This window comes from Struthio camelus, chromosome 7 (genome assembly GCF_040807025.1).
Source record: "Struthio camelus isolate bStrCam1 chromosome 7, bStrCam1.hap1, whole genome shotgun sequence".
In the NCBI taxonomy this organism is placed as follows: Eukaryota; Metazoa; Chordata; class Aves; order Struthioniformes; family Struthionidae; genus Struthio; species Struthio camelus.
In genome coordinates this window covers 13,186,403-13,209,834 of record NC_090948.1, presented here as the reverse complement: position 1 = coordinate 13,209,834, position 23,432 = coordinate 13,186,403, and the positions used below count along the sequence as shown (strand labels likewise).

Sequence of the window (23,432 nt, the reverse complement as noted above, 5' to 3'; positions counted from 1 at the left end):
TTCTGAACACTTCTGTGGTTAGACAGGTCAGAGATAAGCTTTTTAGTAGTGATCCCAATCTAATTTCAGCAACTGAGAGTAACAGCTTCAAGAAATATCACAGTCAGGTGGAGCTGTTCATCTCTGTAGACAAAGATGCTTTCCCCAAATCTCAGGAGAGCAGAATTTAGCGGGGTACAGAAGGCCAGTATCAAGCATGTTAAGCTGGGATTTAACCCTTTATACAGCTATGCCGTGAACATTCCAAAATCAGCACTTCTCTAAAGCAAGTCAACCCATCTAATACCACAGGAAAAGTTAACTTGTATGGGAACATTTCAGTGCTAATAGGATTATTTTCATCCTGACTTGATTGAAAGATAAAGGCATTTACCACTTTTTTTTTTCCTTTTCATGCTAGAAAGAAAGCTGGATCCCCATTCCTTTCATTTAAAACTCCTTAATAAAATGAATTTGAAGTAGTTAGGGATCTAGCCAGCATCAAAATCCATGCAATTATATTTACAATAACTATCTGTTATCTTAGAGTTACACACACAGCAGGATAGTGCTTAACATGCCATGATAAAGGTGTTAATCATGACCACTAAATATAAAAGAGGAAAGCATCTGTAATCCATTCATCTTTAAGGAGATTAAAAAAAAAAGAGGACACTGTACTGAGCAGCAATTAAAATCTAAACAGTTGGAGGAATAAAGGCAAGCCTGCAGAAAGAAATGGGGAGAGAAAAACAAAACAAATTAACACAAAAATTCAAACCCACAGGAAATAAAATCTGATGAGACACACCAGTCCTATTAATAGCATAAAAGTGGCTGGCATATACTATCACCCAGTATTTTATTAATTAACTGGAGATACACAGATACAAGAAGTTCTGAAAGTACAAAGAATGAGCAAGGCTACAGAAACTTCTTTACAAAGAACAGTGTGCTATGTACAAAGATAGTGTCTAAATTAGCCTGCAGGGTTTTCCGAGTCTAGCTAACAAATTGTAAAGTCCTTACCGACCACCCACTTTTCATTTCCACAGGTTTATGGTTTTCCATGCAACGCTAAAGAGTAACCTATTTGAAAGGATTTGGCAAAGATGTTAAGCCTCAACATAAGCAAGTTTGCATGAAAGTGAATGCCAAAATATTGCAAGAAGGGATTTTCAAAATCTCAGCTGAGATTTCTATTTTATTTTACTTTTTCAACCAACCACTGCATTATTCCTAAGCACTCTTCCTTCAGGTGGACACCTTCAAATCATTTTACTTCCCCTCACAAAAGACTGCATGCATCTAACAAATAACCAGTGCTGACACACACAAGCCCAGAGAGCTATTGCACATCAGGGATTTTCTCTTACGGAGACTCATTGACAAATACCCAAACAAGCTCTATGTCTTTGGAAAGATCCATGCATTAAGGTGCTTTTTCCTCTAGTCTATGTCATCAGTCATACAGCCTGATAGCCCAGTAATTTACTGAAATGAGAGAATACTAATAAACAGGTTTTCCACATCTTTTATTGTCAGGGTTTATACATGGCTATAACACTGTATTACCATTTTAGGTAATTTCCTAAAGAAAAGCTGCAAGTCAGAACAGTACCAAGCAACCGCAATAGATCAGCGGTTTAAACCGTTAATAACGGCTTTCTCATCTTTATTTCCACAGCACCTTTTTGTAATACAACATTACTTAGAATGTCTGGGTAAAGGATTTAGTTTTGCTGAGTAAAGAGATAGGAATCGGAACACGGAAGCTTTCAGAAGAAAATTGACATTCACAGACAGTAGGAAGTTCTGCAAACCCTTCATACTTATACTTTTCTAGACAGAGCAAATAATTTATTCAACACATACTGCTCTTTGTTCTTTTCTAGAAAGTGAAAATTATCAGAAATTCATGAACAAATCTATTAATTATTTGAATAAATCCAATTGCATGCATTCTACGGTTCATTATCCCAGCTGCACTGCTTTGCAAGGAACAGACAAGATTATGTACATGATATACTTGGTTTTCACATTGGAAGCAATCAATCTTGAATGAAACAAAGCTCAGCTGTTACCTTTTGTTTCAATGGGACTATTCCCAAAAGTTATACATGTGCTAAAAGGATTTACTATTTTAGTAAGGAGGCAGCTACAAGTGCTTACTGTTAATATATGCTGGCCCCATTACTGAAACACTGTTGCAACAAGGTAGGTCTCTTGTCCAATAACTTTAAGATAAGAAACACCATTTCTTTTCCACTATTGAAGAAGCCTTCATTTCTCTGCTAAGGAAAACCTTCTGGAACAGAAGGCTGAGGGTGTAGCCAGAGGAAAATCACTTACCAGGTATAACAAATATTTAGGGAAAACACTGTTAGCATTTGCTCAGTATTAACAGCAGCAGGGCATAAACCCTTCTCACACAGAGTGTAAGGTTTATAAAATTTGTAGATTTTAGAGGAGTAGAGATTTACAAGGAAAAAAAAAAAAAGCATGCAGCTCCCAACCTGGCCCACAAGTTGCTACTTTACAAATAACCAGGACATCTCACAGTGTTATCAGGATGGCAGGGGCGGGGTGAAATAGGCTCCCGAGATCCAGAGGTTTTTGCTAAAATGTTCTTAGTGGTAAAATTTTTAAATATTTTTCCCTTCTACTTTCTATTCCACAGTAGATATGACACAGACCCTGAGTTTCTAGTATTTTTGCTTTCCCTGAGAAAGAACTTTGTGTGGAAATATCGCACAGCTCTACACTCTTCCCCACGCTCTCTTAACCACAACGAACTAGCTGTGTGCTTAAAAGTTAAGCACGCATTGGAAGAAAGGCCCGATGTTACACTGAAACACTCAGCATAAGCAGGGCCTCCAAAAATTCTCCTTGATTCTTTGACCGTTCTGGAGACTTTTACTGTCCTGTTTCGAAATCAGATTTTCAAAAGGCAATGGAAAGCCTTATATCTGAAACTAAATTTTCCTTTTGCTTGCATTTAGCAATAAAATCTCTATTTTAAGTAGCTGAGGCCACCTCTTTACTTTCTTCTATCAGAGAAGTCATCCATAACGCTTTCTAAAACCCTCTACTCAGCTTTCGTCTCAAATTTTTGTGGGATTTTGCCCCTTCAGAGGTAACTTAAGTTTGCAAAAATGTATGCAGCAATAAATTAGGTCTGGACACTTTGCTGGAAAGGATGTGATATGAACTGTAGTTATAGTAAACTATCAAAGTTTCCCTTTGAGACTATTGTTACTCGTTAGAAGTTACAACAGCAGAGCCACCTAGGGTTTCTTCTTGTTGCAGGCTTTTTCTTTGGCAGGGGAAGAAAGGGGGAAAGGTTGGTTCAAAGTTTAAAAGTTTGTTACTTTGGGAAAAGGGAATCATAATTAACAAAAATTACATCCCACTGTATTACCTGAAGTAGTAGAGAGATACTTGGTAAATTAACATATAAGATAGAAAACAAAGAAATAGATTTAGTTTTCTTAATGGTTAAAAGTGAAAAGGAGGTTTATCTTTGTTAACTAAGTAAGGTGTGCTACAAGGAACATATGAAAGCTAGAAAACATCTCTGAGGAATAGCTCTAGAAAATTGTTTAACACGTCTCTTTTCTTCTATTTCTGTGACCCTGTGACTTGCTCTAATATCATCAAAGGACTGGTGAGAAACAAATGCAACAAAACAACAAGCTGCTAACCGGGGACCAATTTAGTCCAATTTTCATCAAAAGAATTGAGTGGGTTTTTTTGTTTGTTTAAATAATCAAGACTTCATTTGCCTCCCCATGCCTCAGCCTTTTTACAGGCTTGTATAATCATTGCAATTTAGGTAGGTATGAGGAATCAATCAGCTCGCATTAAAACAGCGGCAGCCAATTTCTTTTTTTCCTGATGGTCTTCCAGCAAAAAATAAATTCATCAAAATTAGGAAGCACTGTAAATCCATTGCCATAAGTCATTAAATCATAATACGACTAAGAGAGCATTTGATAGGTGTCTCATTAAGACCACATGAAGCAGCTGCCTGTTGTTGCAAGGCAGTGGAATACACAATCCAAAAGACATTCTGGTTTTATGCTCTAATGTTTGTAAATTATCAGGAGAAAGAAAAAAGTCCTTGAGCATCAGTGAAAGGTTCCTTGGCTGTGAACACAACATTTTTCCAGACTCAGGGAGGAATCAGCTGTATCTTGCCACATGTTTGAACCTCAGCTAGTGGTATTGGCCCCCTTTACAGACAATTGGGAAAAAAGTAGGTGACACTAGGACATGATTTGTCTCATCCTAAGGTCAACTTCTTAATAGGTCTAATAATCCGTACCTAGAAGTGTGCATTTATTTTGAAAAAGAATTAAACAAACATGAACTACAACAGAATAAAGCTAAGCATTGTCCTCTCTGGACGGACAGCTCCTTCTTCCTTTCAAAGTCTGTCATAAGGAATACTTCAATGTTTCAGTGTCATGAAAATAGCATCAATAGTAACCTCAGCTGTCCAGACATACAATCTCCTTTGGACGCAAGTGTTCACTAGCATTCTCTACTGATACAATTCAGTTCTGCCTGGGACGCTTAATCATCTATCCCCTACGACACACAGCAGAGACAGACAACTAATCTGCTGAGGTTCATATCCCTTCTGGTAGAGGAAAGGCCTGGACTTGGGCCTTCCACATGCTGAGCATACACTGTAACCCCACAGCTAATGAGCCAAGAGGAGGAGGAGGTGGTCATCACGACTATTCAATCTTGCTTTGATTTTTTTTCATTCTTTTTTGGATCAACATATTGGGAAATCTGAAATGAAATCATCAGTAATTTCTGGATGATTTAAACTACTACTTATTGTCCGTGTCAGAACACCAGAAGCAGTAATTGCCTACCACTAAACAAGATAATTAAATCCTTTCTTAAGAGAGCATGTGAGGGAGAGTCATTAAACAATATTAAGTTTACAAGCATGTTCACATGTGACAATGTAAGTCTTCATCATCATTAAGAACTGTGCTTCAATTCTTATTACATACCTCTGCATTACAAAAACGGTCAAAATATATGCGAAAGGCGGCATCAACTACCTTTTATGAACATGTCAGCATTATAAATTCTTGGTAAATTGTTACTCAGCAGGGTGCTTGCATGATTAAAACCTTCTGGGCTTCGGAAGGTATTTTCTCTGCAGGATTTTGTTAAATCCTGTTCGGTTCGCTATTAGGAGCGCTTAAGAAACAAATAACGTTACATACAATCTGGCTGCTGTAGATGCATTTCTATTGTTTTAATGAGCGCCTCCCCCTTTCAAACAGCAAAATTAGCAGTAGCCAAAAGGTAAGCAAGCAATCAGATGCATGATACCTATTATGCCTATCCATTTCATGGCCATCTTTTGCTAACATGTGTCTTCAAAAGCAGATTTTCAGGTGGCACAAACCGGCTTATGTTTTGGTGAAGTGACATATTTCTTCAAAAAGAGAAATTTTCTCGCTCTCTAAATAGCGATAGACATTGAAGAAACGTACAGAGATTACCAGGACAGAAGTCGGATCGTAAAGTCAAAACAAGGCAGCTACGTTATTACTTACCTTACGTTTGTTTGTCGGACAAACATACAAGTAGCTCAAAATAGTCTTCAGGCCAACTTTATCATTCATTTTCTCATAGGTTGTCCCATAATCTGTTGACCTATAATTCAAAGAGATTTCATAAGTACAAACACTTAATCATAAAAGCACAAGTCAGTTGGCTGCTTTTCAATATAAGTCATGTTTTATATAGCAGAATGGCTCTCTAGAGCTTTTTGAATGATTCATGCAGTACATAATGATACTTAATTATATACACACAGCATCATGTGAGTGCTTATCGTTTGCATTTAATTTAGATTAGGAAAAATTAAATCAGCATCTTCCCAAAGCACTTTAAAATAAACATGTACAATAAGAAGTGTTAAATTTTGCATGTAGGAGATGATGATAACGATTGTCATAAATATAAAACAGCAGACAGTAAGGGGCTAAAGTCTTCACTTCATTTGTATACTCTAAGCTTACACTAAATTTTTGTTAAGATATCGTCTTATCAGCATATCCCATTGTAGCTGCTTCAGCTAATTGTTCAGTGAAACAGAGTTCATTTTTCTGTGAAAAACACTGATGTCCTTGTGAAAACCTAACTACGTGAGCGTTAGGATTTACAATGGTTTTGTTTCATGGACCAGCAGGCAGTATGGACAAAGCTGGTTTTGTCTTGCTTTAACATCACCATTCACTAGAGAAAATAATCCATTTCTGATATCAGCATTACCCATAGAGACACTGACTACATGTCTTAGGGAGGAACAAAAAAGTGAACAAACAAGACTCTGTAAAGTTTCTGTAACATCTACTCTAACACTCGACTGGAACTATCATCAATTATTAGCAGAGGTTTTGTTCATTAAGCAGCTCTTATTTGCCTGAATTATGTACTAATAACCAAGGGATGTAGATACTGGTGTCCATAAATTGCAGAAAAATGACACCTATCTGGGTAAAAGAAACATATGGAAGTGTAAGATTTACTTCCAGATAATAAAACTCTACCTTGCCATTAAAACAAACAGGTCAATAAGGAACTTCCCTTGCAAACAGTAATACTGATTTTCCTTCTGTTAATCAAAGCCAAATTGTTCCAAAGCCATCCATAGACAGCCATAATTTCCAGGTTCTATCTTTCTACCTAGGAAAGGACTGCCAAATCCACAGATGTATTTAAGGCACTTAACATGTACCAAAATCCCCCTTTTTTTTGGATTAGGATTTTGGATCAGGTTCCACATCTACAGATGATTACATTCGTATCATAGCTTCTGGGATTTGGGATTTTGCAGTCAACACATGAACAAACAACAATAGCAAAGCTTATTTTTTCACCCATTAAAATGGATTACATCAAAATGCCATTTTGGATTAAAGTTGAGTCTTTCTATTTATGAACTTTGTCAAAGCAAACGTAGGTGTCTGTCCTGGTCATATAATTGCTGACCTACAGATTAAGACACTGCCTTTTTCCTTCCCCCTGCCTCCAACACACATAAGCATGTGTTTGTGTGACCTTTGTTGGTTAAAACATGAATGCTAAGTTCTTATTTATTTATTGATCTTTCCCTTTATAAGGTCATCTCTCTCGAGAGCACACAAATTGACTGGGCTATTTCCTCAGTGGACTGAGAGGAAAGATACTGTCACAGTTATTTCTGTTATTGAATATTTCAGAGATGTTCCGGTGTTTAGGTGATGGGAGCCACACAGAGGGAGCTAAACACAGCCTTGCCAAGGACGGCTGGTTCACTTCGGTTACCCTTTCCGCCTCACTCCACTGCCTTCTCATAGTCAAGACTTTTATATACCTTTACTTGGCTTATGCATCAAAAAAAATCCATCCTTTACAAAATTTAAGTCAATAAAGAAATACAAAGAATGTCAGGACTGAATCTGACCCGTAGAGTTAGGAAAAAATATGTTAATAAAGTAATGCAGCTCCTCTCTATACCAATGATACTGATTTCAAAATGGGAGCCTTCAAAAGGGGATAAGAGTGAGGAAAGTTTGATCCATACATTTTGTTATGCAGTCATTAAAGAGAAAAAGCAAGCACCTCCATCACAGCACAGCCAAACAAACGTTGTAAGCCTATTGCAAATAATCATCTTAGTCAGAATTGCCAGCTACTTTTTACTTGAAATCTCTAGGCAATTATTTCACATTCATGGTTTTATTTACAGGTAATGTTATCTACAGATGGAAGAGTATGCTTCTGTCAACATCCATAAAAACAACAGAAATTTGGAAAAAAAATGGAAAGGTTGGAAAAAAGTGCAGATGAAAAAACGTACAAGTGATCAAGGGAGCTACTGTTTGATCTTACTCTTATCACTGTTCTAAGTTACTAATAACCGGTCCTTTTACCTGCCCAGCTACAAGCCACCATTTCTCTCAAAGCGCTCTAAAATTGTCCCTAATTTTAATAGGGGGATAAGTGTTATACAACAGCAGATGGGAATATAGAAGTACTTTAGCACAAGGAAGTGATTATACATATGCACACGCACGGAATAGTGGAACAAAAGGATCATATGAGATGAAATACTGAGTGCACTTGAAGCCACCACTGGGATGTAACCTGGGGTATCACCAACCTGGGTTCATCATATTCCTATTACATATAAGCAGGCATCAATTGGCAGGCTAGATACCCATTTAATAAGAAAAATGAAGAGCTTGTTATATAAAGCAGCATGAGACTCCTCCTACTCCACGAAAACTTAGCTGCCTTTTGGTGATCCAGGAAGCTACCTTAACCTGGAAGTGTTTCAAAAGTCAGATGTACCTCAGCAGGGTGTAGGTAGTAATGATAGTGTTGGATCAACAAATTCAATCCCAGTTATCTGAAGGGGAACGGATATGTATCAACCACCAGCTCGCACCCTTTGTGTGGCAGGCCACTTCTCTGAAGCTCTGCAGAGGGAACTAATTCATCTGAAAGGACTAAACCTAGGACCTATAAAGCTGAACACACAGACATGAAACTTCATAGCTTCTGAACCATCTGCTGAAAAGCCATAGCTACTGAAATAACTATACGTAACTGCATGAACATTAAGTTTTGTGTAGGAATACACGTTGGAACGGTTTCTCAGACTTTTTTTGGTGGGCTAGGGGTTTTTTGTTTGTTTTTGAACGCGCTTCAAACTAGTTTAAGTCGCTGTGTAATTTGTTTTGTTTCAACTTCAGAATCTTTAAGCTGATTTGTTTTGACCTGACTGGGGACAGCTATAAGCTGAGTCCAAATAAGCCTACCTAAGTTTGAAATAGAAAGGTTCACAGAGAGATGAGAGATCTGTGCCAGTCTAACTAAACGTTTGGGAAAATAAAAAAAATAAAAAAAGTATGTGCTAGCAAATTGTGGATGTTACTGAAATGCAGTTGATAAAATATATACAGAAAAAGTATTTTGACTTGCTTCTGATAGTTTCATACCTGCTCTTAGTTGTAATTACTTCCCTTAAATCAATCCCAAATTTTACTAGTAACCATTCAAAATAAAACTTCCTACTTTGTCTGTAAATCAGACCAATTTCTTCCAACATTCAAGACAAACGTATCCAAGACAAATGTTTTAATTATTACCAGTTCATTCAACAGTATAAAAAAAAAAAAGTCAAAATGGTAGGAGTGAAACTAAACTTTCCTGCCTAACAAATTAAAATAAAACTAGAGTAAAAACACGCAGAATAATTTATATTTTGCGAACTGTTTGCAAGTAAGTTGACATTTAAATAGCTTCATTATTATTCATTGACAAGGTTTTTCCCTCTCCTACCATCAGGATAAATGACATTTCTATTACAGTATTATAATAAACTTCAGTGACTTTATTTAGAGTGTGCAGAATTCCATTAGTCCACCTACTGTCATGAATATATCTCAATCCATTCCTACTAATATTTCAAAACTATAATAGGCAGTGTGAATGAACCAGTAACATGAACCCTATGAAAGTTTTCTTCTTTCTTACAAACTGCAGATTGAAATCCAGGACTGTCAGTTTGAATGTATAGATTAAATAAGTTTCCTAGCAAGTTGCTTTTTACTCTCCTTTCTTACAAATTAAGGTTGTCTGTACTTATTTTACCTAAGCTGATGAAGACTTAAAAAAAAGAAAATAAAATAAATCATATAATGCTCAAGGTTGTTCAAAGTTTGTTTTGCAAGAAGATCTTTCTGGAATGCTCCCATGAGAAAAAAGAAAAACATAGCTAGACTTCAAGCTGTGAATTATCATCTCTCCTACCTATAAGAGTGCAGCTTTCTTTTCATACAAAGTATGTCTTAACACACAAAATTCCTTATTATAACTCACATTAAGCAGCAATAATTTTAATGGACACCACTTAATGCTTTTTTGTTCTTTTGTCACCAGTTATGCATAGTTTTCATACACTGACATAACTTTTTTTTTCCTAATATGAAAAAATTGTCTTTGATATCATATCCTCACTCTCCTCCTTCCATAGTTCAAAGCGCTGCTCTAACTGCTCTCCAAGTGGCAGTCAACCCCAGGAAGCGGGACTAGAAGCACCTGCAATGTGCTTACGGAGCAGCAGAGCAGGGCCACTCAGCACAGCCAGGAGTGGGGCAAGCAGAGGGGCTCTAGCCTGCTTCTCCTTCTGCGCATGAATTCACTCCTAGCAAGAGTTCAATGTTTTGAATAAGAATCAGCAGCAATTATTAGATGGTCCGTTCTAACCTCCTGCGTAACTAGGTTTGCCACGTGGCAAATCTTACCAGCCAGCTGAGCACAAGATTCGCCACTCACCATCGCGTTAATCTCTATACGAGCAGATTTTTGGGTTGCTTGCAGAAGGCAGGACCACGGTGTGGCAGGCTGCACTTGGAAAAGGCTTTCATTGAATAAGATTTTGAATAAAGGAATAATTAAGACATTAAAAAAATAAGCTTCTATGTCTTAACATGAGAAATACTGGAGCTGGTAATTCAGTAGCACATTTATATTCCTGTATCTGATGTTTCAAACATGTTTGTAAACTCTGCTATAAAGGTCTCAATATTTGCATTCTTTCTTTCTGGGGATCCTTCTAGGCTGAGGTGCTGTTCCCACATCACTTAAATTGAAACTCTTTCCTTTGTGGTTTTATAGCCAACTACTAAAGTCTCCCACTGATTTTTGTCATTCCACCATGTTTCACAAAAGCTAATAATGTTAAAGTCTTCTTCAACAGCTAAACATTTAGGTTCAGATGTTTTTTCTATTAAGCCTTTCACAAGCCATTGATAGATGTCACTTTTGGCTTGGTGCCTGTTTTAACCCCTTCATGTGTAACCCTGGCATTTTTCCCAGAAGGAAACGTCTGATCTCAGTTTAGAGCTCTTTTTTTTTTCCTCTCAACTTTTATTTCCATAGAGAGTTAGTCTTGTCTTACAAAGAATTACCTTATCTCACCTGAATGCCTCTTGCCACTGGCTGACCTTCTCACTAAGTCTTTAAGCAAATCCCAGATGCCCTACCCGTTTCCAATGGGAACTGTTTGCCAAACTCTGAGACATTTTGAGGGAAGTTACGAAGAGCAACTATAAGAGCAGATTAAATTCCATGAAAGCTGCATCCTTAGACTTTCCTTGGACACTGTTTCCGTGCAGCAAACAGGCAGCCCGTGCCCACATTTGTGCACGTTTCTTCCCTGCTTTGGCACTGTGCAGCTGCTGTTCCCCCACAATCACACAGGTCTAGCTTAGCAGGGTAGAAAAGTTTAGGAAATTTTCCCTGGGGGCTTTTTAAGATATCTATATCCCACTAACCAGACAGATGCTCTCAGCACTGAAGTGCTTCTTGTCCTGGCCATGCTGCCCCTGCTGAAGGCCTTTCTCCAGCTGGGACCAGCCCTAGTGTCTTATGCCTTCCTAGTCTCCTCTTCCTCACTTGACTAACGAATCTTGGCTGATTTTTAGCTGTAGCTCATTTTCTTTAAGCTATGATTAAGCTACAGTGAAGCTAGTTGAGAGAGTTTCTTTTGCCCTCAGAAGAGTTTGGTTAAAGCGGGCAGTTTTATCAAGTGACCTGACAGCAGTGAGAGCCCATACAGTTAATTAGCACTTCTTTAAATGTCTCTAACAACATTGCTGCTGTCACTGCACTAAAACATTGCAAATAAAGCCTGACAGGTTGAAATGAACTTTTAAAGACATCTCCAGGGTAAATAAAAAGAAGGGATTTCAAAAATTCAAGGGACCCACCATAGTGCTCTCACTATGTGAACACATCTCATGATTTTTTTTTTCCTCCCATGGGGCCCTCAGAAGGCTGGGAAGTATTACTATTCCCAATGTATAGATGGCGGAAACTGAAGGAGAAAGTAACTTATCCTACATTGCAAGGAAGTCTGTGACAGGGCAAAATGCAAGTCTCCTCAGGCTCCAGTGATCTCCTACCCCATCCTAACAGCATAAATTTTCTGGGGTTTTGCATGTATAAGTATGGATTGAAGAGTCTTAATATAAACACTAAAATGAAGAAACACAAAGTGAAATACAGTTTAAATTTACATTTAAAAACAGATTTAAGCCTCCATTTTGAAAATTTCTTGCTTCCAGTTTGAGTTGCGACTGCAGTTTTTACTAGAAATAGTTACAAATTTTTGTATGACTTTACTGAAATGCATTTTTTTTCCTTAGGGAAAGGATTTTCTCATCACAAAATAAAGTTTCCCACCTACAGAAATTGCTTGAAGGACTTTTTGCTGGGGGGAAAAAATTTAAAAGTAATAACAAAACTTTAAAAATCGACATTCCTCTGCATAATCCATTAAATTCAATTTTCTTCTCCTTTTTAATCAACTTTTATTTGGAGTAATCTAAATGAGCAGAAATATACACTGTCAAATTCCTTGCAGTTTTTGGCTTAATATAGTTCACTTGATTATCACTATAAATAATTTAAAGATGTGACAAGCAGGAAAAGAATCTCATGTTTTATTATCCAATCCAGAATTTATATATTAGATTGAATACTTATTGAAAATCTTACCAAAATCAGAGAGAAAGGCAATGGTGGGGGGCAAAGAGAGGAGGCGATGAGGAAGGCAAGAGGGTATTACCTGCAGGTGACCCAATGAGTTGTTTATTTATGCTGAAAATAATGGTTGAAAAAAGATAATTTAGGTTAATTTGCCTTTGCTGCTATTTCACCTGGGAGTTAGTAACTCACATTAGCAACCCAAGTGGAGAATCTCTCTCCACTCTAGCTCTCTTAGCAGGGTAGCTGTTTCTCACAGCTCTACGATACCTGAGGTAATGACCATCTATCCTTTTGGTAAAGCAGATTCTGGCAGAATCTGTAGCCACATGGCTATATCTGTATCTGCCCAAGCAAGCTCTAGTTATGGGTCATAGTTTCACAGCAGCCCATACTCCTGTTGTCATCTCAGCTGTGCTGAACGGAGCACACAGGCATGGTTCAGGACAACTCAATCATTACAGTTTCCCCAGGCAGCACCTTTCTCCATGCAACAAATCTTTCTTACCTTACCTAAGGCAGAGGAAGAGGAAAACCTTTCTGGAAGTTGAAAGCTTAGAAAAACAAGTAGTAGTCCAATGTGTCAGAGGCTTCAGAGCTCTCTACTCAGTTCAGCTAGAATTTGCTCAATGGGATCATAAGTAATGGGCTGATGGAGGTGGAGGATGTTCCAGATGGACAGAGAACAGGGGCTTATAAGGCTTATTTCCATCAGGAACCAAGCTCTACAGATCTGCATGTGAGTTGAACAGGCAGCTAGAAGTCCTGTTAGGAGGCTATGGACTTAGCTGTATTTGAAATACAAACCCTGCACTGAGGACACTTCCCCAAAGTAAATTAATGGAAAGATGTAAAGAGATACATTACTTCTAAACACACCAGACACTCAGAGTTACCCATTGTCACCTCTACGAGCCAATATGTTGTGTAGGTACACCGGTCTTCCTACCTTTCTTCACTTCCTGTGCCATACCATTTGGGGATGACTTTTCCCTCATAAGATTTTAGGAGATAGAGCAGTGGTTGCCATTAAAACTTTTTCTAGGAGGGTGGAATTAAATAGCAAGAGGACCTAGCCCTTATCAAATCTTTTCACTGCCCCAGGTGCCCAGGCTGATACAATCTTGGAAACTAGCACCATTCTACCAGGGGGAAAAAAAGAGGGGGGAGGAGATAAGGAGAAACCATGTAATCAGGATCAGCTTATTTCTTACTCTTACCTGTATCAATGGAGAGGCAAAGGAAAACTGAATCAACCATAAAAAACATGCAAGTGTTCTCAGCTGAACAAAGCTGAAGACTAAACTTAGTCAGTACCATAATGCACAGGTTTAGGCAGCAGAAATGCTTGCGACCACTAGATGGAAGAGAAGGAGAATTCTTTTAATAATCCAGTTAGCGCATGAATGCGGACATGAAGGGCAGGATTGAAAAATGACAAAAAAACTGCAAGTCTCTCTGATTGCCCAAGGAAAGTGGTAGGCCCTATAAGTGCTTGTTACCACCTGAAAACTTAGCCAAATTATGCTGAACAGGACCTAGGCACTCTTGATTTGACATCAAAATGATTCCACCTGGATTGGAATCCTGTCCTTATTGGAATTCCACCTTGTCCTTATTATGAAGCAAACCTTGTTCCATCTGTGAACTACTAAAAGCTAATTTAATATCTATTCTACTTAAGTGCACTGTTCTTTGATGCAAACCAACCACACCTACATTGTGTATGATTAGCAACCCTTTGAGCAAAGTAATCCATGTGGCTCACCTGGCTGCTTCTTGGAGACACCTAGTAAATTCACTGGAAATGAAAGCCTCAGAAAGAGCCAGTTTGGGGTGTAGATCATCCTAGCAAAGAATAAAGTGGAAGAAAGGCAAAGCAGCAATATGGATTTATCTACCAGCCTCAGCTCTAGTGAAACATGTATCCTGTTGTACAATGTCTCTTCAGATCCTCACATCTCAGTGAACTAGCCCCGGGGCAGCGTATCTCATTTCCAAACTATGTTTAACAATCCAAAGACATCTTGTGCTTGCAAGCTGGGGTTTAAAGGGTTTTTTTTTTCCCCCCCTCACCTTTTCAAATATGAGATTCTATTGCCACTTTTTAAACAGAAGTAGCATTCCACTGTATTGCAGAGATCGGCTTTTTTCTCCTTCAGGCTTCAGAGAAATTGCAGCGCAAAGGTTGGATTCCCAAAACAAAGAGCAAGATCAGATTCTTTAGTGGACAAAATGTCAAATCTGCATTAGATAGGAGTGAGTCACGTTTTTCCCCTTTGACTGCTTCTCTAATTTCATATGATGTCTGTCCTGTCTATCTCATTTGAGCAGTGATCCCCCTTTCACTGTACAATGAGACACTGGCAGTTCATAAAATCCATACTCGGATGCTCCAAGCTTCCTCTGCATGCTGATCAGGGGTCATATCCTAATCACTCCCTCATAAATCTGGAGTATCTCCTATGGAGTTGGACCACAGTAGAAGTGGAACCGGACAGGTAACTTCAATGATGGACTCTCCCTGGTTTGAAAGCAGCTGCTTCCAAGAAATCAGAAGAATCTTTGCTGTCAGAACACAAGACAAAAAATTTTCTTTCAAAGGTTCAATTTCCAACTTCTTGTACAAGAAATTATGCACAGAGCCTTAATTGCATCCTAGCCTGAAGAAGGTTTCTAGATTTACAATCAATTTCTGAAAGCAATACCTAGGATTTGCTGTGGACAGCCCCATTTTGGGGACTATAGCTACATTCAGGAATTCCTTTCAAACAGTACTGTGCTAAACAGCCACCGCAGGGTTAGCTCTAGGAGAAGAGATAGAATGCCTAGGACAAAGGACTACACTGGTGGCAAAATAACTGTGCATCTACTGTCTTTTTACCTGGCTACCAGTCCCCTAGAAAGCGAGACTGACTGTTGCCCCTGGAGGGGAAGTGAGATGACTGTGAGAGGAACTGTAGTTTTCACCTCCACTGCGCAAACAGCAGCCATGGGGCTGACTACCTAGGGCTCTCCCTCAGACCTCCATCCCAGCTTCTTCTCTTCATGTAGCATGAAAGATCCACCTTGCAGCCCCTCACTGATGGAAGCAGCAAAAGCCAAGAGGAGGGGACAGGAGCTAGAAGTCATAATCACTTTAACTGGTCTAATTCAATACCTACTTCAAGCCCAAAGGGAGAAAAAACAGAGCGCCATCACAGGGAGACCTTCCCTTGACCCTCTCAAGGAAGGGCTCCGGGGGACGGTACTGGTTGTACTCTGGCTGAAACATTGGTGCAGTCTCTCCCATTTTACTATGAGACATTTCATTTGGATGCAAGAAGAAAGGATCAGTAACTCTGTTTTAGCATAGCACTGATCACTGATTTTTTTTTTTTTTTTGGGGGGGGGGGGGGGGGAGAAGACTAATGTATATGTACCAGAAGCTGATATACTATTTATATTTGTGCATCTGACTGTATATACTCCAAGCATTTTCTCCTTCCCTGTCAAAGTCTAGAGCACTGTTTTTCAACATTTTTCCATTTGCAGTCACAGCATTCTTCTCAACAAAGGGGCAGATCCTGAAGCAGGGAATGAGCGTTTACTGGCAACAGACTTGCTGCTCCTTGTTACCTTAGGGAGGTTTCTTGGAGGTTTTTTCAGGATCTGTGGACTACAGGTAGAAGAGCTTTAGCCCAGAAGGTCTCCTCGCCAATTCAACTTGTTCCTTAAAACAAACATGCAGGCTAGGGTGCAAACTTCCACCTTTCCTTTATCAGCAACCTACAGAGCGTCCTCCACCAGGTACCACTGCAACTCAGAACGGAGCTATTCCCATGGGCCCAGCCTGACTCAAGGCCATAAGGTCATCAATACAAAATCCCATCTTAGCTATGATAAATATTAAATCAGATCCAAGCTGTTCTTCCACACATTTAAATTAAAAGATGGCATTTAAACTAAAAGAACCCTGACAGACTAATAATTTTCCTTCTCATTTGGTTTACACTAGGCACACTGACATCACAGTAGTCTTACCGCTAAGGTCCTGCTTATAAAGTGGTTCTTTGGGTGTTGCATCTTCCCATCTCCACACCAGTCTGGCTGGAAATCACATAAATAGCCAGGATTGTAGCCCAGTAATCATCCAACTATTAACTTTCTAATTGATGATAATGGCCAGAATAAATTTCAGGCACCTCAATGAGTGGTTAATGGATTTTGTAGCTCAAGGGCAGAGCAGCAGGAAGCTCTTCCATTAATCAGCGAGATGAGACACAATCATACTTGTTCTGTACTCCCCACCCCTAACATAACACTGAGGTTGTAACAGGTTTGTTGAAAAGCTGAGTGTTGCCAGGCCAAAGGGGAGAGGAAAAAAAAATCACAGCAAGCTGAACTCAGTTACAGCATTTGATATACTAGCTCAACAGAGCTACATTTGCACCCATAGTCACATTATCCACCCAGACAACTATTTTAACCTGTCTCCAATTAAGAACAAGGAATTTTATTGTGTCATAAAAACACTGCAGCTCTTCTCTAGCTTTTAGTAACATGCCTTGCAAAAGAGGCTTCCTCACTAGCACCATCTAAGCATTTGCAACACAATATGCAATCCTAGCTCTATCATACCAGTACAAATCAATAGCTGAAAAGCTTAAAATGCACGGACAGCCTAAGACATTATTTTCAGAGCCATTGTCCAAGGCCTTCAGCTGATATAATGGAGTAATTCCATGGACTCCAAAGGACCATTTTAAAACCAGTCTAGAAAGTGCCTTACACAGAGAAATGTATATTAAAGCTAGCTGGAAGATGGAATCCCCATGCCTTGGGCAATTCCAACAGAAAATTCTGTTTTTGTCCTGATTCAAAACATCACAATTCTGATCTCTAGAGAGAACAGAAATATAGGGGGCAAAAAATGATTAAGTCAAAAAAACCATTTCAGAGCGTTTCATCCTACTCATACCAGTGTTATCATTATCCACTCAATTGGATGTTCTATAGTACAGTCTAGATTTCACCCCAAGGGAAAAAAATCATATAAAACAAAATCAAAATGAAATACTTTCGGTTTTGAATTATTTCAACATTTTCTCTCAAGATTTCATTTTTAAAATATTGCAAAAGATTTATCTGACTGATGCTGTATTTCCCTGCTGAAAACTACCCCATCAAAAAGGTCTCATTGAGTTTTGTAGCAATCAGGTTGATGTACTAGCTAGATTGTTACCCAAATCAACTACATTAAAAAAAAAAAAAAAAAACATGTTGTTGCTGGATTTAAAGGCTGTGCTAGTCTGAACTTTGGGTTCTTTGCAATACCTGCTTGTGAAGTAAGATATAGAACACTACCCAAGAACTACTAACTACTGCTTTAAAGCATGCAAATGCAGAATTTTTTTTTTTGAGTGACACAGCCATACAATTTCTGTGTCAGTTTCAAATAGCACATACATCACCCATTGCTACAAAGCTTTTTCTTCTTCTTGGTTGGTAGGAGCATATTTATCACTATGTATCTCAAGGATCAGTAGGGTTATAAAGCTTGCTATTTATAGCTACTCCTGGGGTATGGAGCAAGTTCCAATGATTTGTTCCCTTGACATCTAACCTTAGGTCAACTCCAGTAGCAGAAGATAGATTTTTACAGGAAATGAAATGAAAGCACACAGCAGAAGATTAATACAATTTCCTAGGCTTGAGGAGAATGAATGTTCCACATCATTCCAAAAAAAAAAAAAAAAAAAAAAAAAGTGGTCAGCAGCAATGTGCTACGTATTAAGAACAGAGCAAGATGTGGTCAAGGTGAGGTGTTCAAACAGGCTATTAGAGAACTGATACACTGGCATCTATGCGTGGAGGAATTGTGGGCTGATAGTTTAGAAATGAGCTCAGCTCTTCTGGTTCCTTGATTTTGAAAGTCATCTTTGAAAGTCAGTGCCTGCTGCAGATAAAACAGTATCTTGCTTTTATGCTACTGGTAAATGATGAAATACAGCCAAAGCTGTGCTGTAAATTCCGTATCAGAAACATCTTGTACAAGATAAAGCCACCATTTTGCTCTGCGTTACAAAACCATATTAATTTTTTTTTGTTTATGAGAAAGTGAAAAATATAGATTGAAATGTTTAAAAAGACTTCTTTATACTGAAATTCTCATTGATGGTCATATCCATCTATTACTCAAAACTTGTACACAAGTGCCTCAAAAAATATAAAAGAAATTGGGCCAAAAGATTCCCCCACCCCCGCCATCTATTTTTATTTTTTTTTTAGACTTAAAATAAGAAAGGTCTTTCCAAAGCTATGAGGTCCCAAAGACATTATATAATCCAGTCATTAAAATAATGCTTCTGACAGGAAATAAGCCCGAGAAATCCTTCTATCTTTTTATCATAATAGGCCTATTGTCCTCAGTCATCACCAGTTCCCTTAAAGCAGGTGTATCTTTCTATGTGCTCAGAAAGGCAGCAAATTTCAGCTCCTCTAGCTCACCAATAAGAGTGAATTCCTCAGTCACCGAAAGCCAGTTCTATTTAATTAGTAAGTAAATAGTAATTGCAATACAACGGTAATTGGCAGCAACTTATGCAACCTTGAACAACTTCTGCCAGATATCTTTTCTTAAAGAGTGCAGAGTGAGTGTCTTTTTTTTTTTTTTTAAATGTCCCTAATAGCCTTTCTGAAACATCACAATAGCCCTCTTCTCCTTTTTTAACCCCCTCAGCTAAATTAGCATAAACTTTAGATAGATAAATTTAATGTGGTAGTGAGTCTAAAAGCATCTAATCCCAATTAGTACACTGTTTCTGCACCAAACACTGACTCCCCCTCTTTGCCTACCATCCATACCCAGCACCCTACCCCTAACCAATTCAGGATTCCTTGCTTTTAAGGAACACCATCTGCCCCCTAAAAAAATCCACTTCTTGATCCTGATCCCACACATGACCTCACAAACCATGTAATCCCCTAAATTCATGCATAACACCACAGCCTGCCTCCAACAGAACCCAGCACTTCCAGACATACTGCTCCCTGCTAACACAGTCATGCAACTACTAGGGCACAGGGCTCACCCAGGATGGATATGGTCATGCTGATGTGTTTCCCCAGCTGCACAGCTAGCAGATGGTGGTGTATATTATGTGTTCCTACTTATATTCTTATGGTAAGGAGCGGAGATAGCATCAGGGAAAACAGAAATAGTCTGTAACATATGCTTGACAGGTAACATCTTACTGTTTGCTTGCAGGTTGTGGGTAATGCATCCTACTCAGCCTCTAGCTCAGAGAAGGGATTATCTGGATATTTTTTTTGAAATGTTATCTGCTGCTGCATGGAAGTACTCTATGTCCCAAAACAGCTGGCTAAAGTCATGCTAGTTTCACCTGTGTGCAAGTCTGGTAGAACAAGAATTATTAACAACAGTAGGTTCAGATTTGCACTTTGAATCACAAAGGTCACACACAATATAAGGATAACCGCCCTAGAAAAGAACCTTCATAAGTCTCTGGACATTCACCTGGAGATGCTTGCCAGTAACGTCCTTCTGCTTGATGGAAGGTCACTGATGAAAAGCCCATAAAGTGGAAGCTCTTCAATTTAGTTTTGATTTATTAGGGCCCACTTAGATCAGATACTCATCAAAACAGCCAAGCACTGGAACTGTCATGTTGGATCATAGGGAAGGGAAAGAGGCAAGAACGGGTACGAGAATTTAAATATATAGTTCAACTGGGGAACAGTCACTCCTGCATCACAGGTATCCCCAGGGACCCACTTTCATCGCTACCTAGAGGCACCCACAGTCCTGTCATCTATCAAACAGGCTGCCAGAACTCTGATAGCTTGTTTCTTAAAGGTCCAGCACCAGGTGAAATAAGACTAGACAACTGTGGCCAATTCTTCTAGGACTCCACAAATCAAACCTCTGACAAAAATGCACCAAGTCTCCCTTCTTCTAAGGCTTAGAACTAGGGCACTGTACATACATAGAAAACAGTGTGCTTCTCTCTGCTTCAGAATAAAGTTTCTGGTTGAGCCCACAAATTCTTGGGTGGATAAGGCACCTTAACCTTCACATCCTGTGTGGTTTTTTTCCTTCTTCATCCCCTTCCCCCTGCTTTAAAATTTATGGTTACCATTTAGGCCGATTTCAATTTCCATTAATAATATGTGCAACTGATGTACATTTAAGTGAATTTAATCATGTTGCAGTGACAGGTTTCGCTTAAAGCGGGGCTTCACTTAGAACTATCAAGTAAATTCCTCTTGAAAAGGTCAGTTTAACATTTAGCAGGAGGGTCCATTCCAGACAAATTAGAATTCGCTTCACTTGTTTCAAGTGCAAACACTTTTGAAGCTGCCTTCAACAGAGGCACATCAATCAAAAAAGAAAAGCTTCAGACGCTCAAGGGAAGAGGAGGTTTGCTGATACCTCCATAGACAGCCAGCCCAAAGGCTGCTCAGCAGTAGAGGCAAAATTCAAGTATAGCTACTCTGTTATTTAAAGACCAGGGCTGGGCTGGAGCCAGACCACAGCACGGAGGGTAGGAACACAGAACTGAGGCTGAGACAGGCCTCTGATGGGTCAGACTTTCCATCCCATTCCTGCAGCCAATAGAAATGATAACAACCTTGTGGACAGTAGCTGCTCTCTGCAGCACATGTCCCCCAAGAAATTACTATTGTTCCACTCATTCCTGCCTCTTGGTCAGAGGCAGCTTAGCTTTCCCGAACTGCAACGACTTAACCAGAGAGGCAACACGTGCTTTTGGCGTGTCAGTGGCACCCTCAGCAGTGGCCCAGTTCTCCTATACCTAGAGTTAGGCCCTGCCTCCAGCCCAGAAAGGCAAGCTCCCTGCTGCAGTCACCCAGACAGCTCTTCTTCAAAACATACTTTATTAAAAAGTTTCACAGTGGCATTACCACAAGCCCAAGGTGGACAGTATCAAGCAGGTGCTGCCTCCCTACTCCAGGTGAGACTGAAAGCCAGTACCCAGGTTTTGTATTTTGTTTTGCCCATGATGCCTCTCCAAAGCACTGGTCACACCAGCGCAAGGAGACAGGCCATCTTTTAGCAGGCTGGAGCCAGCCTCAGCAGCACAATCCCACAGCTTTACATAGATTTTTGACAAGGGAAAGCCTCATAAGGTCACAGATTCCCAGGTTTACACCATAGCAACATATAATGTAGGATTAAGATAGGTAAATTTCCCCACTCTGATCTTAAATTGCCTCTGAGTTTAAACTGACAGTAATACAGGCAATTGACACACATCTCACCTCCTTTGTCTTGACTTTACTACCTGCAAAGTTTATTTGATGGTTCCTAATTCCTGTAGTGGGAGAGAGAAGGAACAGGCAATCCCTGCCCACCTTTGAGAGTCTTATGATTTTACAGATCTCTGACACATTCCCCACCCTTCGTTATCACTTTCCAGACCATAGACTTCTAGCCAGCTCAGTCATTGCTTCCACACAAATTATTCGATACCTTTACCCACCTTATTGCTCCTCTTTGAACCCTTTCTCAAGTTCTAACATATCCTTTTTGAAATAAGATGACTAGAACTGTGCGTGGCATTCATGTTACTGCTGTATGGTGTTGCAGGATATGCAATGCCTTACAATTATGGATCTGCTTAAGGAATCAAGATACTAATTCTCAAGAGTTTCACTGCTTACTGAAGTTCCAAGATGAATCTGCTGCCATGGGAAAAGTGATGCATAGCCACTTAACTGATGTGAATTGCACATCTGAGCTTTGAAGTTGCTCAGCAGACTCGAAAGATGCCTGCTCCTATCAGTTCAGCAGAATCTTGTTGTGCTAAAAGCTCATGTATTCACCCCTGCTGGAGGCAGCAAGACTTGTCCACTGGAAGAAAGATAAATATTCTGTGGGAGCCGCACACAAGTCCAAGCCAAAAGGGAAGAAATGCAACCCCTTTCTTGCTCCCTCCCTGTACGCTTCAGCTAGTGACAGCTGGCATCATCACAAATTAAAAACAAGTAAAGCTGCAGCATTTGGTCCTTTGAACCTGTACTTCTAGGGAACACATGGTGAAATAGGACCTCGTAGTGTCTCTGCGTTGCTGATGGAGCCTCTCACTTTCCCACCCATGCAAGAATGTAAGGTGTCCTAGTAGAGTTCTTCATTGAAAATAAACTTTTCCCTAAGGATCTGTTTTATATCAGGTAACAGTTACTGGACAGAATCAAAACATTCTCCAGGGATGTCTTGACACCTTCTAGCCAGCTGGCTGGCTGAAGGCTGAGCAAGGTCCATTCAGCAACAAATTCCATAGCCTTTTCCACTGCTGCTCATAACCAAAGCAGTTTTAGAAATGCAAAATTCCTCAAATACAAGAATTTTATTTTTCCAGCCAGCTGAGTAACTTCACCATGGTGTAAATTTCCCTGTCACCTCCTAAGCTCTCCAGGAGTCCCAGAGAGCCCTCAAACAACATCTTTGACCTCTGCACTGTAACTGGCTGGGCAACCTTCACAGGCTAGTGTTTCTGCCTAGAAGGAGTGGCTGGGGAAAAAAATGTTGAAAGGGCATGGATAAAACTGAAAATCAAGTCAGTCATCTACAGGGCCACTTGGAAGTGTTTCAGACACATGTTTTCCCATTAAAAAAATGCCAATCTGTCAAACCAAAACTTTTCAAAAAAGCTCCTGAATGGAATTTCTCAGTAAAACATCAGCAGGAGCAGATTGGTTAGTTTTGTCAAGATATCCACTTAAGAGAAAGATCCAGGCTTTGGCGGAAGGGGAGGGCAGTCGAGAGTAAAACAGCCAGCTAAGGTACTGATTCTTCTGTAGCTGCCTGAGCATTAGCACAGGAGCTGCGGCCAATTTTGCCGCTACCACTGATA

At 39.5% G+C, this 23,432-nt stretch overlaps 1 protein-coding gene across 1 annotated transcript in view; it reads right to left on the bottom strand.

Moving 5' to 3' along the window:
* SORCS1 (sortilin related VPS10 domain containing receptor 1) overlaps window positions 1-23,432 on the bottom strand; it is a 316,869-nt gene that overhangs the window by 173,464 nt on the left and 119,973 nt on the right. Inside the window, exon 3 of the mRNA XM_068949692.1 lies at window positions 5,568-5,667. Within this exon, the coding sequence (XP_068805793.1) occupies window positions 5,568-5,667 (100 nt within the window). The remainder of the gene's footprint in view (window positions 1-5,567; window positions 5,668-23,432) is intronic.